At 46.2% G+C, this 12,788-nt stretch overlaps 1 protein-coding gene across 1 annotated transcript in view; it reads left to right on the top strand.

Annotated features, from left to right (window-relative positions):
- Positions 1-689: 689 nt before the first annotated feature.
- Positions 690-12,788, top strand: part of PTPN21 (protein tyrosine phosphatase, non-receptor type 21) — a 68,768-nt gene continuing 56,669 nt past the window's right edge. The window contains exon 1 of the mRNA XM_021711604.1: positions 690-1,016. Coding sequence (XP_021567279.1) covers positions 837-1,016 — 180 coding nt within the window. The 5' untranslated portion in view covers positions 690-836. The remainder of the gene's footprint in view (positions 1,017-12,788) is intronic.

The following is a 12,788-nucleotide window of genomic DNA, read 5'->3' on the forward strand; positions in this document are numbered from 1 at the left end:
TGCACTCCAGCCTGGGCGAGACTTTTTCTCGATTTGTTTTTTTTCGAGTCGGAGTCTCACTCTGTCGCCCAGGCTGGAGTGCTCCCGGTCACTGCAGCCTCGACCTGCTGGGCTTAGGCGATCCTTTCGCCTCGGCCTTCCAAGTAGCTGGAACTACAGGCGCGTGCTACTACGCCCGGCCTATTTTGTCTCGAATATTAAAAGAGAGACAGGGAGAGGGAGTCACGCTAATTACGGAACTGGGAGTTGTGGTAGCGCGGCCGTTATCTCATTTAATCCTGCCGAAGCCACAGGTTATCACTATTTGTAGGATAAATCGATACATTTACAGGCTCTGCTGATACATTTCCGCCCTGCTTCCCGGGGCTTGTTAGTGTCCTCTTTACCAGTCTAGAGGGAAAGCTTATTCTTTGGGGGCAACTTTACTGGGTGTTCTGTTGTTATTATTATTATTAGTAGTAGTAGTAGAGAGAGGGTCTGGCTATGTTGCCCCGTCTGGCCTCGAACTCCCAGCCGCTAGCGAGCCTCCCGCCTCGGCCTCCCAGGCGCTGGGACTATAGGCGTGCTGGGCCACGCCCGGCCAGAGGATCTTCCCCTTGAAAGCGGATCCCGGCCCTTGCCCGTGTAACCTCGCGCCTCTCTCCGCAGCGCCGGCGTGGACGCTCCCTCCCGCGGGCCTTTGGAGACGCGGTTGCATCTTAACGGCGGCGGCGGCTGCTGGATGAGCATCCGGAGAGCAGAGCGCGTCCGTCCCGTCCAGAAAGCGTCGCCTCGTCCCGGCGTCCCCGGGAGGGGGTGCTGTCCCCTCCGGGCCCCTCCGCTCTAGAGGGGGGAAGATGCCGCTGCCCTTCGGGCTGAAGCTGAAACGCACGCGGCGCTACACGGTGTCCAGCAAGAGCTGCCTGGTGGCCCGGATCCAGCTGCTCAACGGCGAGTTCGTGGAGTTCACGCTGTCGGTGGAGAGCACTGGCCAGGAGAGCCTGGAGGCGGTGGCCCAGAGGCTGGAGCTGCGCGAGGTGAGGCCCGGAGACGCCAGCCTCCCCGGCGCGCTGGCTGGGGGTCCGGGTCAGCGCCACCCGGATCCTGTCCCTGGCTGTGATGTCCCAGGCAGGCCGAACAGGGCTTGGGGTGCCCGGGAGAGCCAGCAGGGCCGCGCCTGTGCTTAGCCCATGATGAGCCCATGTAGTCCAGGGTTCCAGTGTGGGGACCCCTGAGGTTGGCCAAGTTCTCTTCTCTTCTCCTTCCCTCACTTCATTTTTTATCTCCCCTTCCTTTCTCCTTCCCTCCCTCTCTCCTTTCTTTTTTTCTCTCCCTCTCCTTCCCTCCTTCTCCTTCCTTCCCTTCCTTCCCTCTCTCTCTTCCCTTTCTTCTTTCCCTCCCTCCTTTTTTCCTTCCCTTCTTTTTTTTTATTTTTTGAGTCAGGGTTTCCCTCTGTTTTTCAGGCTGGGGTACAGTGGTGCAACCATGCTTGAGCCCTTGAACTCCTGGGCTCAAGTGATCCTCCCTCCTCAGCCTCCTAAAGTGCTGAGATTACTGGCGTGAGCCACCCCGCCTGGCTTTTAATATCTTAAAGCTAAAATGCTAAAAGGCCCGTGAAGAAAGGGCTGCCCTTTGGGTACCTTGTTCTGGGGTAAGAGAAAGTGAGAGAAACTGGTTATTCTACGGAAAAGGTCAGGACTGGATGAACTTTGCCCTTGGTGGCCACCCATCGCTTGGTCGTTGGATTTTGAAGACCTGTTGTGCTGAGTCCTTCATCCTAGAAGCGCACCCTGAGGGAATGCGTGGGGAGGGTGTGTCATGGGGGAGGGGCAGCGAAGGGCAATCTTCCTGGGGCAGGGGATGTCTGTCAGAGGCTGGAGAAGTGTGCCAACACAGGGAGCTGTGTGGGGCCAATGCCATGGGGTAGCTGGTTGGCTTGAAGCCTAAGGCACAGGCAGGAAAGGCTGTGAGTAGGGACCATGTGAGGCGGGGTTTTTTTTTTTTTTTTTTTTTTAGTTGGGATCTCACTTGGTTGCCCCGGCTGGAGTGCAATGGCATGATCACAGTTCACCACAGCCTTGACACTCCTGGGTTCAGGCGATCCTTCTGCCTCAACCTCCCAAGTAGCTGAGAGCACAGGCACGTGCCACCACGCCCAGCTAATTTTTATTTTTATTTTTTGTAGAAATGAGGTCTTGCTGTGTTCCTCAGATTGGTCTTGAACTCTTGGGCTCAAGCAGTCCTTCCACCTTGGCCTCTCAAAGTGCTGGGATTACAGACATGAGCCACTGTGCCTGGTCAACAGGGCTTTTGTTAAAGGAAATGGACTTATCCTGAGGGTCATGGGGACATTACTAAAGGGCTTAAACAGGTGTGGTAGTGCTGGAGAATGCCTGGAGAGGAGCAGTCAGGTATGGAGGGCCACCTGGAGGTAAGTGGATGGAGACAGTGGTCGGAGCCTGGCGATGTCCAGGACTTACCTCCCAAGTGCTGGCTGGGGCTCGCATGGGCGCTGCATGAGACTGAGGGTTTCAGTGATGGTGAAACAGGAAATGTGGAAGGGAGAGCAGAGCCACAGGGCAAGGAGGGGCATGGGGAGCCTTAGGCTCTGGACTAGCTGGGCTTGGCGCCAGCTGCATGTGTTGAGCAGATGGCTCAAGGCTGGAAGGAGGAGATGGAATTATCAACCTGAGTGAGTTAATCAGAGCCAAGAGTGGGTCTAAGACTGTCCAGGGGAGGAAAAGGGGACATGGCGAGCCCTCATGGTGGAAGAGAGGGGTGGGGGCCTTGGGGGAAACTGAGGTGCAACAGCCCAAGAAGAAATAAGCCAGCATAGTGGGCCTTGGGGGCCAGTCCTGCTTTCTTGTGATTTGTTTTTTTCTTTCTTTGTTTTCAAGACAGGGTCTCCCTTCTGTCCCTAAGGCTAGAGGGCAGAGGCGGGATCATGGGTCACTGCAGCCTTAACTCCTGGGCTCAGGCAGTCCTCCCACCTCAGGCTCCCAGTTAGCTGGGATTACAGACATGTGCCACAACTCCCAGCTTTTTTGTCTTTTTAGTTGGGGGTCTTACTACGTTACCCAGGCTGGTCTTGATCTCCTGGTCTTAAGCAGTCCTGCCTCAGTTTCCTGGGTACATGGGATTATAGGCATGTGCCACCACCCCCAGCTTATTCTAGCTTTTTTTTTTTTTTTTTTTGCTGGCTTGCTTCACTCTTCTTCTCTTTTTTCCTACTTTGGTTTCTTTTTCCTGTAAATTTCTTCCTTGTGTGCCCTGGTCCATATACTCTGCATTACAACCCTTAGAGAATCAGCTTCTTGAGGAAATAGGCTTTATTTATTTTTGTACCAGGTATGGAATGTGCTCAGTAAATACAGGGTGAACTGAACCCACAAGCGTTGCTTTCCTCTTTTTTTTTTTTTTTTTTTGAGCCAGGGCTTCATTCTGTCACCCAGGTTGGAGTCCAGTGGCACGGTCATGGCTTACTGCAGCCTCAACCTCCTGGGCTCAGGTAATCCTTCTGCCTCAGCCTCCTGAGTAGCTGGGATTACAGGTGTGTGCCAACACACCTGGCTAATTTTTTGATGTTTTGTAGAAATGAGGTCTTGATTTTGCCCAGGTTGGTCTCGAACTCCTGGGCTCAAGTGATCTTCCTGCCTTGGCTTCCCAAAGTGCTGGGATTACAGGTGTACACCACCATGCCCAGCCACATTACTTTCCTTCTGTTGAGTCCAGAGAAGTCCCCATCCCTTGTTAGAAGTTACCATTCTCAAGGAACAGGCTACTTCATATAGGTGTGTGTATTATGAGCCTGATTTTTAGCAGACGAGCACAGAGTGCTTCAAGAGGAAACAGGCATGGTTCCTAGGAAGTGTTTTGCCCCTGGAGGGACTATCCTACCATCTCCAACTGAAGAATAGTCATGGTAAGAAAGTTTGCATAGCAAATATTTCCTTGGAAAGCTTCAGAATCTCTGTATCATGTGAACAGATGGCTCAGGCGACGGGCCTAATCTTACCAAATGACTTCAGAAATAATCTGAGTGGTAAAACACCTGTGTCTAGTTTGTACATACAGCTTGTGCGTGATTCACACCCAGAAATATCAACAGGTTGGTTTCTTGTTCTGTTCTCCACCAAGCACACCTAGAATTTTCAGAACTTGCAGATGTGATTACGCTTTGCTACTGTTCAAATATAAATTGGGGGAAAGCCTTTACTTTTTCTGCTTCATTGAATACCATTTCACTTTTATAATGACAGTTATGAGGCCAACAGAATAAGACTATTGTAACAGCACACCCAGGGCTTTCAGTCGTGTCTGTCTATGTATGTATGTATGTATGTATGTATCTATCTATCTATCTATCTAATCTCTTTTTGAGTCAGTCTCACTCTATTGCCCAGGCTGGAGTGCAGTGGCATGATCATGGCTCACTGTAGCCACAACCACCTGGGCTCAGGTGATCCTTATGCCTCAGTCTCCTGAGTAGTTGGACCTGTAGGTGCGCAGCACCAAGCCCGACTAACCTTTTGATGAAGGTTACTGTACCCACCCAGAAAAACGACTTATTTTCATAAGGGGCACAGTGCTGCCTCTGGGGCCAGACAAGTTACTTTGAGTCGGGGAGGGCTTCTCCAAAGGACACTTCCTGTTTGCCCCTTGCTTAACAAAGTTGTGGAGACCGCCTGCGTAGTCAGAAACACCTGGGTTCCAATCCCAGTGGTGCTATTCCCACAGTCCCTATTTTACCAAAGCTATGGGTTATTTGTCTGTAAATTGGAGATAATATCTACTTGATGGTGGTTGTAATGATTTAATGTTAAATGTCCAATAACCATTTCACTTCTATAATGACAATTACGGGGCCGACAGAATAAGACTATTGTGGGGGAAGCTCTCAGTGAGAGTTAGTCTTCATTACTGTTGCTGTTACTATTATTATTATTGACTACCGTGCCTGTGTTGTGGTGACTGACTGAATTCTCTTCAGATGAATTCTTTTGTAAACTCTGTTCCATTTACTGAGAGAGTACATGCTTATTTATTAAATATTCTTATAGTGGGCACTGGTAATCACACTTCTTATACATTACCAATCTGTTAAAATGTTAGTTTGGAGATTCCTGGCCCCCTTCTCTCCCTGGAGAAGTGCATTTACCCCCCCCCTTTAATCTACTTTTAAAATAAACTATTTTCTTTATTATAAAAAAGTAATTGTAGTATGCCATATTTGAACTTATTTTTCAAAATTTTAAAATTTTTTTGTAGAGATGAGGCCTCACTATGTCGCCCAGGGTGTTCTTGAACTTCTTGGCTTAGCCATCTTCCCACCTCAGCTTCCTAAAGTGCTAGGATTACAGTTGTGAGCCACCCCTCCCCCCTGTTTGAACTTCTGATTCCATCCCAGCTGCAAATGTTAATTTGTATAATGTCATTGCCATGGCCCTCATAAACAGCTCCAGTGGGCTGTTAGTTCTCTAGTTGTCTGTTTTTTTCTCTTGCCCTTAGCCTAGGCCCTAGGATTTTTTTTTTTCCTTTCTTTTTTCTTTCTTTTTTTTGAGACAGAGTGTACTGTGTCATCCAGGCTGGAGTGTAGTGGCACACTCATGGCCACCATAGCCTCAACCTTCTGGGCTCAGGTGATCCTTCTGCTTCAGGCTTCCAAGTAGGTAGAATCACAGGCATACATCACCACGCCTGGCTAATTTTTTGATTTATTGTAGAGATGAGGGCTTGCCAAGCTGCTCAGGCTGTTCTCAAACCCCTGAGCTCAGGCAATTCTCTCACCTCTACCTCCCAGAGTGCTGGGATTACAGATGTGAGCCACTGGACCCAGCCTCCCCCCATTTGAACTTCTGATTCCATCCCAGCTGCAAACATTAATTTGTGCAATGTCATTGCCATAGCCCTTGTAAGCAGCTCCAGTGGGGTGTAGTTTTCTTTTTTTTTGAGTTGGAGTCTCACTCTGTCACCCAAACTGGATTGCAGTGGCTGCTCTCGGCCACCGCAGCCTCGACTTGCTGGGCTCTGGCGATCCTTCTGCCTCAGCCTTCCAAGTAGCTGGAACTACAGGCACGCACTACCACGCCCGGCTAGGGGTGTAGTTTTCTAGTTGCCTGTTTTTACCTCTTGCCCCTAATTAGCCCAGGCCCTAGGACTAAGAAACAATAGTTTTGTGATGTTTTGGATTAAAGTTTATAAATTTTTTTTTTTTTTTTGAGTTGGGGTCTTACTCTGTCACCCAGGCTGCAGTACAGAGGCACAATCATGGCTTGCCACTGCCTCGACCTCCTGAGCTCAAGCAATCCTTCTACTTCAGCTTCCCAAGTATTGTAACCACAGGCATGTGCCATCATGCTTGGCTAATTTATATATTTCTTTAGAGTAAGTCTTTCAAGAATCCTTGTTCAATATGGGGGGGGACCCCAAAAATCCGGAATTTATTTATAAGAAATTGTGTACTTATTCTCACATGTTTAAACTTCAGTCACCTTCAAAGTACTCTCCATTTGATGCAATACTCCTACTGAGATGCTTTTTCTACTGCTGAAAAGTTTTTTAACTTGTCCATTTTGATGCCTTTTAGTTCTTCTGTGGTTTTTTGTTTTACCTCTTTCACATCGGCAAAACGTTTCCCTTTGAGGACTCTTTAACTTTGGGGAAACAAAAAAAAAAAGTCACAGGCAAAACCGGGGGAATAGGGAAGGTAGGGCATGGGGTCATCGGGTTTCTGGTCAAAAATTGCTGAACACTCAGCGCAGGTGTGTTGTCATGGTGGAAGAACAGTCACCTGTTTGCCACTACTCGGGTCGTTTCTTCCACAAGTCGTGACACAACCTTCTCAAAACTTCCATATAAAAAGTTTGGTTAACCGTTTGATTTGGAGGAACAAAATCCGAGTGTACTGCAAGGGGCCTGCCCTCCAAAAGATAATTTCAGTTTTTTGGGGGTCCCTCTCGTATTACATGTTATAATCATTTTTTATCATGCCATATGGATTTTAATTAGATTCATTGCAAGCTGTTATTTCTTGTATACTCTACTTTCCTCCGTCTTAAAATCTTTACTCAGTTTAAATTTACATTTGAGTGGAATTTTAAAAGATTTTTAAATCCTTAAGACATAGAAAAGTTCTAAAACCATGAAAGTTTTTTCAGGTTCATTTTTCATGTCTTTGCTATGATACATTGTGCTTGGCTTTTTTTTTTTTTCCTATTTTTTGTATAGATGAGGTCTCACTATTTTGCTTAAGCTGGTCTCAAACTCCTGGCCTTAAGTGATCCTCTTGCCTCAGCCTCCCAAAGTGCTGGGATTACAGGCATGAACCACCACACCTGGCCTTTGTTAGTTTTATAACTTAAATCCTAGAGGGCAGTTTTCTTTCAGCTGTTTTTGGGGTGTGTATGTATGTGCATGCATGTGTTGGGATTCTCATTGTTCCTCTATAGGGCCTACATTCATAACTACAGTTTTGAAGTTGAGTTAAACACTGAGCCACTTCTAAAATTACCACCAAAGTACTTTGTTGAAGATGGAAAGTCTAGCAAGATTTATGAGTTTTTACTATGGCCTCTCATTTCTTAATTATAGGCCTTGGCTCTTTGGTGACCCTGTTGTGGTTTCACATATATCTTCATGGAGTGTTTCTTAAATTGCATTTGTAGTGTATGGTGCACGTGTCAAGTTTTGTTCTCTGAAATGGAATCCCCACCGGAGCAGGCTCTTGTTCACTGATGTACGGTCTTTGTCTAGAATATGACCTTGCACTGTATTGGACATAGTGGCTGAATACATGTCTGCTTAGTAAAAATTGAAGTTCTTGTTTTCAGTTGGACACTGTGGCTCAACCTGTATCCCAGCACTTTGAGGAGTCAAGGTAGAAAGATTACTTGAGTCCAGAAGTTTGAGACCAGCCTGGGCAATGTAGCGAGACCTCATCTCTACAAAAAATAAAAAAAGTTAGCCAAGTGTGGTGGCACGCACCTGTAGTCCCAGCTACTCAGGAGGCTGAGGTGGAAGGATGATTTGAGCCTAGGAGTTTGAGGCTGCAGTGAGCTGTGATCATGCCACTGTACTCCAGCTGGGATGACAGAGTGAGACCCACCTCAATAAATAAACAAGTAAATAATAAAAAGAAAGCTTAAAAGATTCTTGTTTTAAATTTAGCTTGGTTAGCATGGACAACAGTTCTTATGATTTTATTTCCTGGAGAGAGTTGAACATTTCTAGAGCTTTGCCACACCGGCGTCAGAGCACTGTTTTCTTTAGATGGTCATTTCTTTTTCACTTGGGGGCTTTTTCAGAAACACTTGGAAAGTGATCCAGTGACTTTCCGAGGTGGCGTCCAGGGAGTGTCAGCATTCTCGCTGAACTTTGAACAGCCCTTCTAAAAGCGCTCTGTGGCTGACTGGGCCACTTGTTGGCTGAGGGGTTTGGTGGCATAGAGGAATCCAGCAGATAGTGCAAGCCATGACTCTTCAGCACAGCTTTAGAAAGTGCTCTTGGCTCGCTGGGTGTTATAGTTTAAATTAGCATCTTAGGTATTCCAGATATCCATGGCCTTATCTTGACTGTGATCTGAGTACCGCAGGAATTTCACGCTCATTTCCCTCTGCACTGGCTGTATTCTTTTGGACTCTAAAAATAGCCGAAGTCCATGTGGGGTAAAAGTATAACACCTGCAGGTTCTTATCTTTTGGGCTGTGTAGTTATTTGTTCAAGTAGGCATGTTATAAAGTAGATAAGTTTGAGGTGCAGTCTAGAACCCGTCAGTACTTTCAGTTAGAACTATTGGACCATCTGAAGCAAATATGGTTTAGATTGACCTCTCACCTAGATTAAGGTGCTTTCCAAAGTCTAAAACCAGTCAAAAATGGTCAGGGATTTTTCCTGATGTTTAGATTACTTTCTGTTACTTTTCTTAACTTGGTTTGGATAATGAAGAATTAGTCATATAAGGCCAGATATGATGACTCACACCTGTAATCCCAACGCTTTGGGAGGATCGCTTGAGTCTAGGAGTTCAAGACCAGCCAGGGCAACATAGGGAGACCTCCTCTTTACAAAAAAATTAGCCAGGTGTGGTGGAATGTACCTGTAGTTCCAGCTACTTAGGAGGCTGACGGAGGAGGTTCACTTGGGCCCTGGAGGTCGAGGCTGCAATGAACCATGTCTATTCCATTGCACTCCAGTGGGTGACAGTGAAACCCTGTCTAAAAAAAAAATCCTGTAAATAAGTACAGGAATTATACATACAAACATAATGATGCACATTTTAACATTTAAAAATATGTAATACATAATCACACAAGTTGTTACAGAGTTTGGAAACCTGTTTATTTAAAGAAGGGATATTGCTCATCCTAGGCTTCATATGTAATAACCTCAAAGGCTGATAGTCTAAGATGTTCTTCTATATTAGATCTTTCACATGACAACAGGCAGCAGAGGTACAGAGGTGTCCTCGCTCGTACCACGTGGAATGAGACATGAGTTTGCTCATTGGAGGAGATTCGGAGTGGAGTCGCTTGGTGGATGTTTGGTGCTTCAGGTTCAGTCACTGGCCTTGGGGTGAGGCTTTAGGCTCTGGTCCTTAGAATAATGAAGGTTTGCCAGCTTCCTGCTGGCCTCCATCTGACTGAATGAGCATTATTGTGCTGGAAGTGTTAACTTGCCTTATCTAATTTCATCTGCACAGTAAGCTTGGCAGTATGTTTTCCATTTTAAAGCAAGGAAGTTTCAGTTATGAAAAGTTGGGGTGACTGACTCAGGAGCACACCCCTGACAGGCAAGAGAGCCAGAATTGGAGGTTTTTGTCTGTTAAACTTCTGCTTGAGCTTGGACCTTTAATTTTATGGGGGTCATGGACCCCTTTGAGAATCTGATGAAAACATGGAATTTTGCACTCACCTTCAGATGGTTCATTGCCACGTCCTCCCCCAGCCTATCTGGAGGCCCAGCTTGCAGGCCCAGAGGCTTCCTGGAAGAGGTGGTCTTTCCCCTTCTCTCCATAGGACAGTGTCTGTCTTCCCTGGTCTCTCTCCAGAGTGCAGATGCTGAGAGAATGGACCACTGTTGAACAATTCAAGACCTTCATTTTTTTTTTTAGTTGGGTATCACTCTGTCACCAAGGCTGGAGTGTAGTGTCACGATCACAGCTCTCTGCAGCTTCGACCTGCTGGGCTCAGGTGATCCTTGTGCCTCAGTCTCCCAAGTAGCTGGGACTACAGGTGTGTGACACCATGCCCGGCTAATTTTTTGATTTTTTTTGTAGAGATGAGGTCTCGCTATATTGTCCAGGCTGGTTTTGAACTCCTGGGCTCAGACAATCCTCTCCTCAACTTCCCAAAGTGCTGGGATTACAGGCATCAGCCACTATGCCTGGCAAGACCTTCGTGTGTGTGTGTGTGTGTGTGTGTGTGTGTGTGTATTTTTTTTTTTTTTTTTTTTAAAGCAAGATTTATTAAGAGGATGGAAAAACTCCCACAGTGGCCGGGGACCTGAAGTGGTTGCCCAAGACCTTCATATTTTTAAGAAAATAATTTGGCTCTGAATATAGTCTTCTACCTCAAATGCCCCTTTTTTCTGTGGCCTTCATCTTTAGGTCTCAGGAAGGGCCATTTAGGGCATTCATGTTCTCAGTGGGACAACTTACCATTATAGAAGAAAGTCCATCTCGAGGAGAGGGGAGTTTATGGTTGGGATCCTTCACTATGCTGCTGACAGTGGTCACGTGTCTTCTGTACCAGGCTGGACCTTCGTGACCATCTGGGGAGTGGACATGTAGCAGGTCTTTGGTGGCTTAACGCAGGACTTGCACTTCCTGTGTATATTAACCATGTTCCTGGGCCGTTCGTTGGTTGCTCTGTGTCACTCTTCCTGTCAATACACACCCTACCCGAGCGGGACGTTTCCTTTTCTATTAACGAGGACATTCTCTTACGACACACTGGTTTAGCAGATATTTTCCTGTTTGGTTTTCTAAGCAATTTATCATAAATAAATGTCACTTAGATTTCCTTTATCTTTTAATGAACTGACAGAATATTCAGAGGTGATTTAAATTTTAGCCGCAGATGCCAATTTCACAGGAAGACACTGTGCATGTTATAAATCCTGTATGAGAATTGTCGGCATGTAACAGAAGTAACTTTTCTACCAAGGGCTTGTGCCACTTTCTATAGCAGAGGACCCAAGTGAGGTTGCTAAAAGATGTACAGCTTTATAAATAGGATGGTAGTTGTAGTATTTTAAATAAGTTTTAATGGAGCAGGCTAAGAAAATACACAGGTAATCTCTTGCTGAGAGGCAGAGCTCATCATCTTTTTTGTCTTTAAATTTTTGTGTTTCTGCTAGTAGAGTTGTGTTATATTTGTATTTTTGAGCCTGAATAACTTTTTATTTTGAGTTAGAGTCTCACTCTGTTGCCCAGACTAGAGTGCAGTGGTCGCTCCCGGCCACCACAGCTTCGACCTGCTGGGCTCCGGCGATCCTTCCGCCTCAGCCTTCCGAGTAGCCTGAACTACAGGCATGCGCTACCGTGCCCGGCTGATTTTTTGATTTATTGTAGAGATGAGGTCTCGCTGCTCAGGTGGGTCTCAAACCCGCAGGCTCAGGTAATCCACTCACCTCAGCCTCCCAAAGGCGTGGGATTGCAGGCTGAGCCACCGAGCCCGACTGAGCCTGAATAATTTTAATTCCTTTTTTTAATTGTACAAACCCAAGAGGAACATTTTCTTTGTCTTCACTGATTAGTTATACAATTATTCTTTTCATATACTACATGAACCATAATATATTTCTTGTTAATACATCTTGACAAAAGTATTTATAGGACAACCCAATACATAAATATAATGACTTTCTCGAATGAATACATTGTTGCCATGAAGCAATCACTTCTTCGTTTTTCTTTTTTTTTAAAGCTGTGTATACAAGTCAGGATTGGGTACATAAATGGTTTATGTACAAGTGAAGTTTGGGTCTCCCATTGGACCTTACATTGCCTGGATTAGGATCAGGTACCCTTATTGATGTTATGTGTCCCCTGTTTGTTTTTTTTTTTAGTTGGAGTCTCAGTCTGTCGCCCAGACTGGAGTGCAATGGCCGCTCCCGGCCACTGCAGGCTCGACCTGCTGGGCTCCGGCGATCCTTCCACCTCAGCCTTCTGAGTAGCCGGAATTACAGGCACACGTTACCATGCCCGGCTGATTTTTTGATTTATTGTAGAGATGAGGTCTCGCCAAGTTGCCCAGGTGCGTCTCGAACCTGCGGGCTCAGGCAATCCACTCACCTCAGCCTCCCAAAGTGCGGGATTACGGGCTGAGCCACCGAGCCCAGCTATGTTGACTTTATTTATTTACTTATGAGTTGGGGTCTCACTCTGTCACTCAGGATGGAGTGCAGTGGCACAATCACGCCTCACTGCAGCCTCAACTTCTTGGGCTCAGGTGATCCTTCCATCTTAGACTCCTGAATAACTGGGGCTATAGGTGTGTGTCACCATGTTCAGTCTATTTTTAAAATTTATATTAGAGACAAGGTCTTGGTATGTTGCCCAGGCTGGTCTCTAACTCCTGGCCTCAATCAGTTCTGCCTCAGCCTCCCAAATTGCTGGGATTACAGGCATGAGCCACCACAACTATCCTCTATTTTAAAAGGAAATAAAGGAAAAGAAGTTACCAAAAACAAAGCCCTGCTCATGAAGAAAGTATCTAAGTGTACAATTTCCTCTGCTAAGTATAATGTAATATGAAATTTTATATGGATTAAGGAACTTGAAGACTATGCTAATATGAGCAAGTAACAGG

This window comes from Carlito syrichta, unplaced genomic scaffold (assembly GCF_000164805.1).
Source record: "Carlito syrichta isolate Samal-C Ts95f unplaced genomic scaffold, Tarsius_syrichta-2.0.1 Scaffold302399, whole genome shotgun sequence".
NCBI classification, from domain to species: domain Eukaryota; kingdom Metazoa; phylum Chordata; class Mammalia; order Primates; family Tarsiidae; genus Carlito; species Carlito syrichta.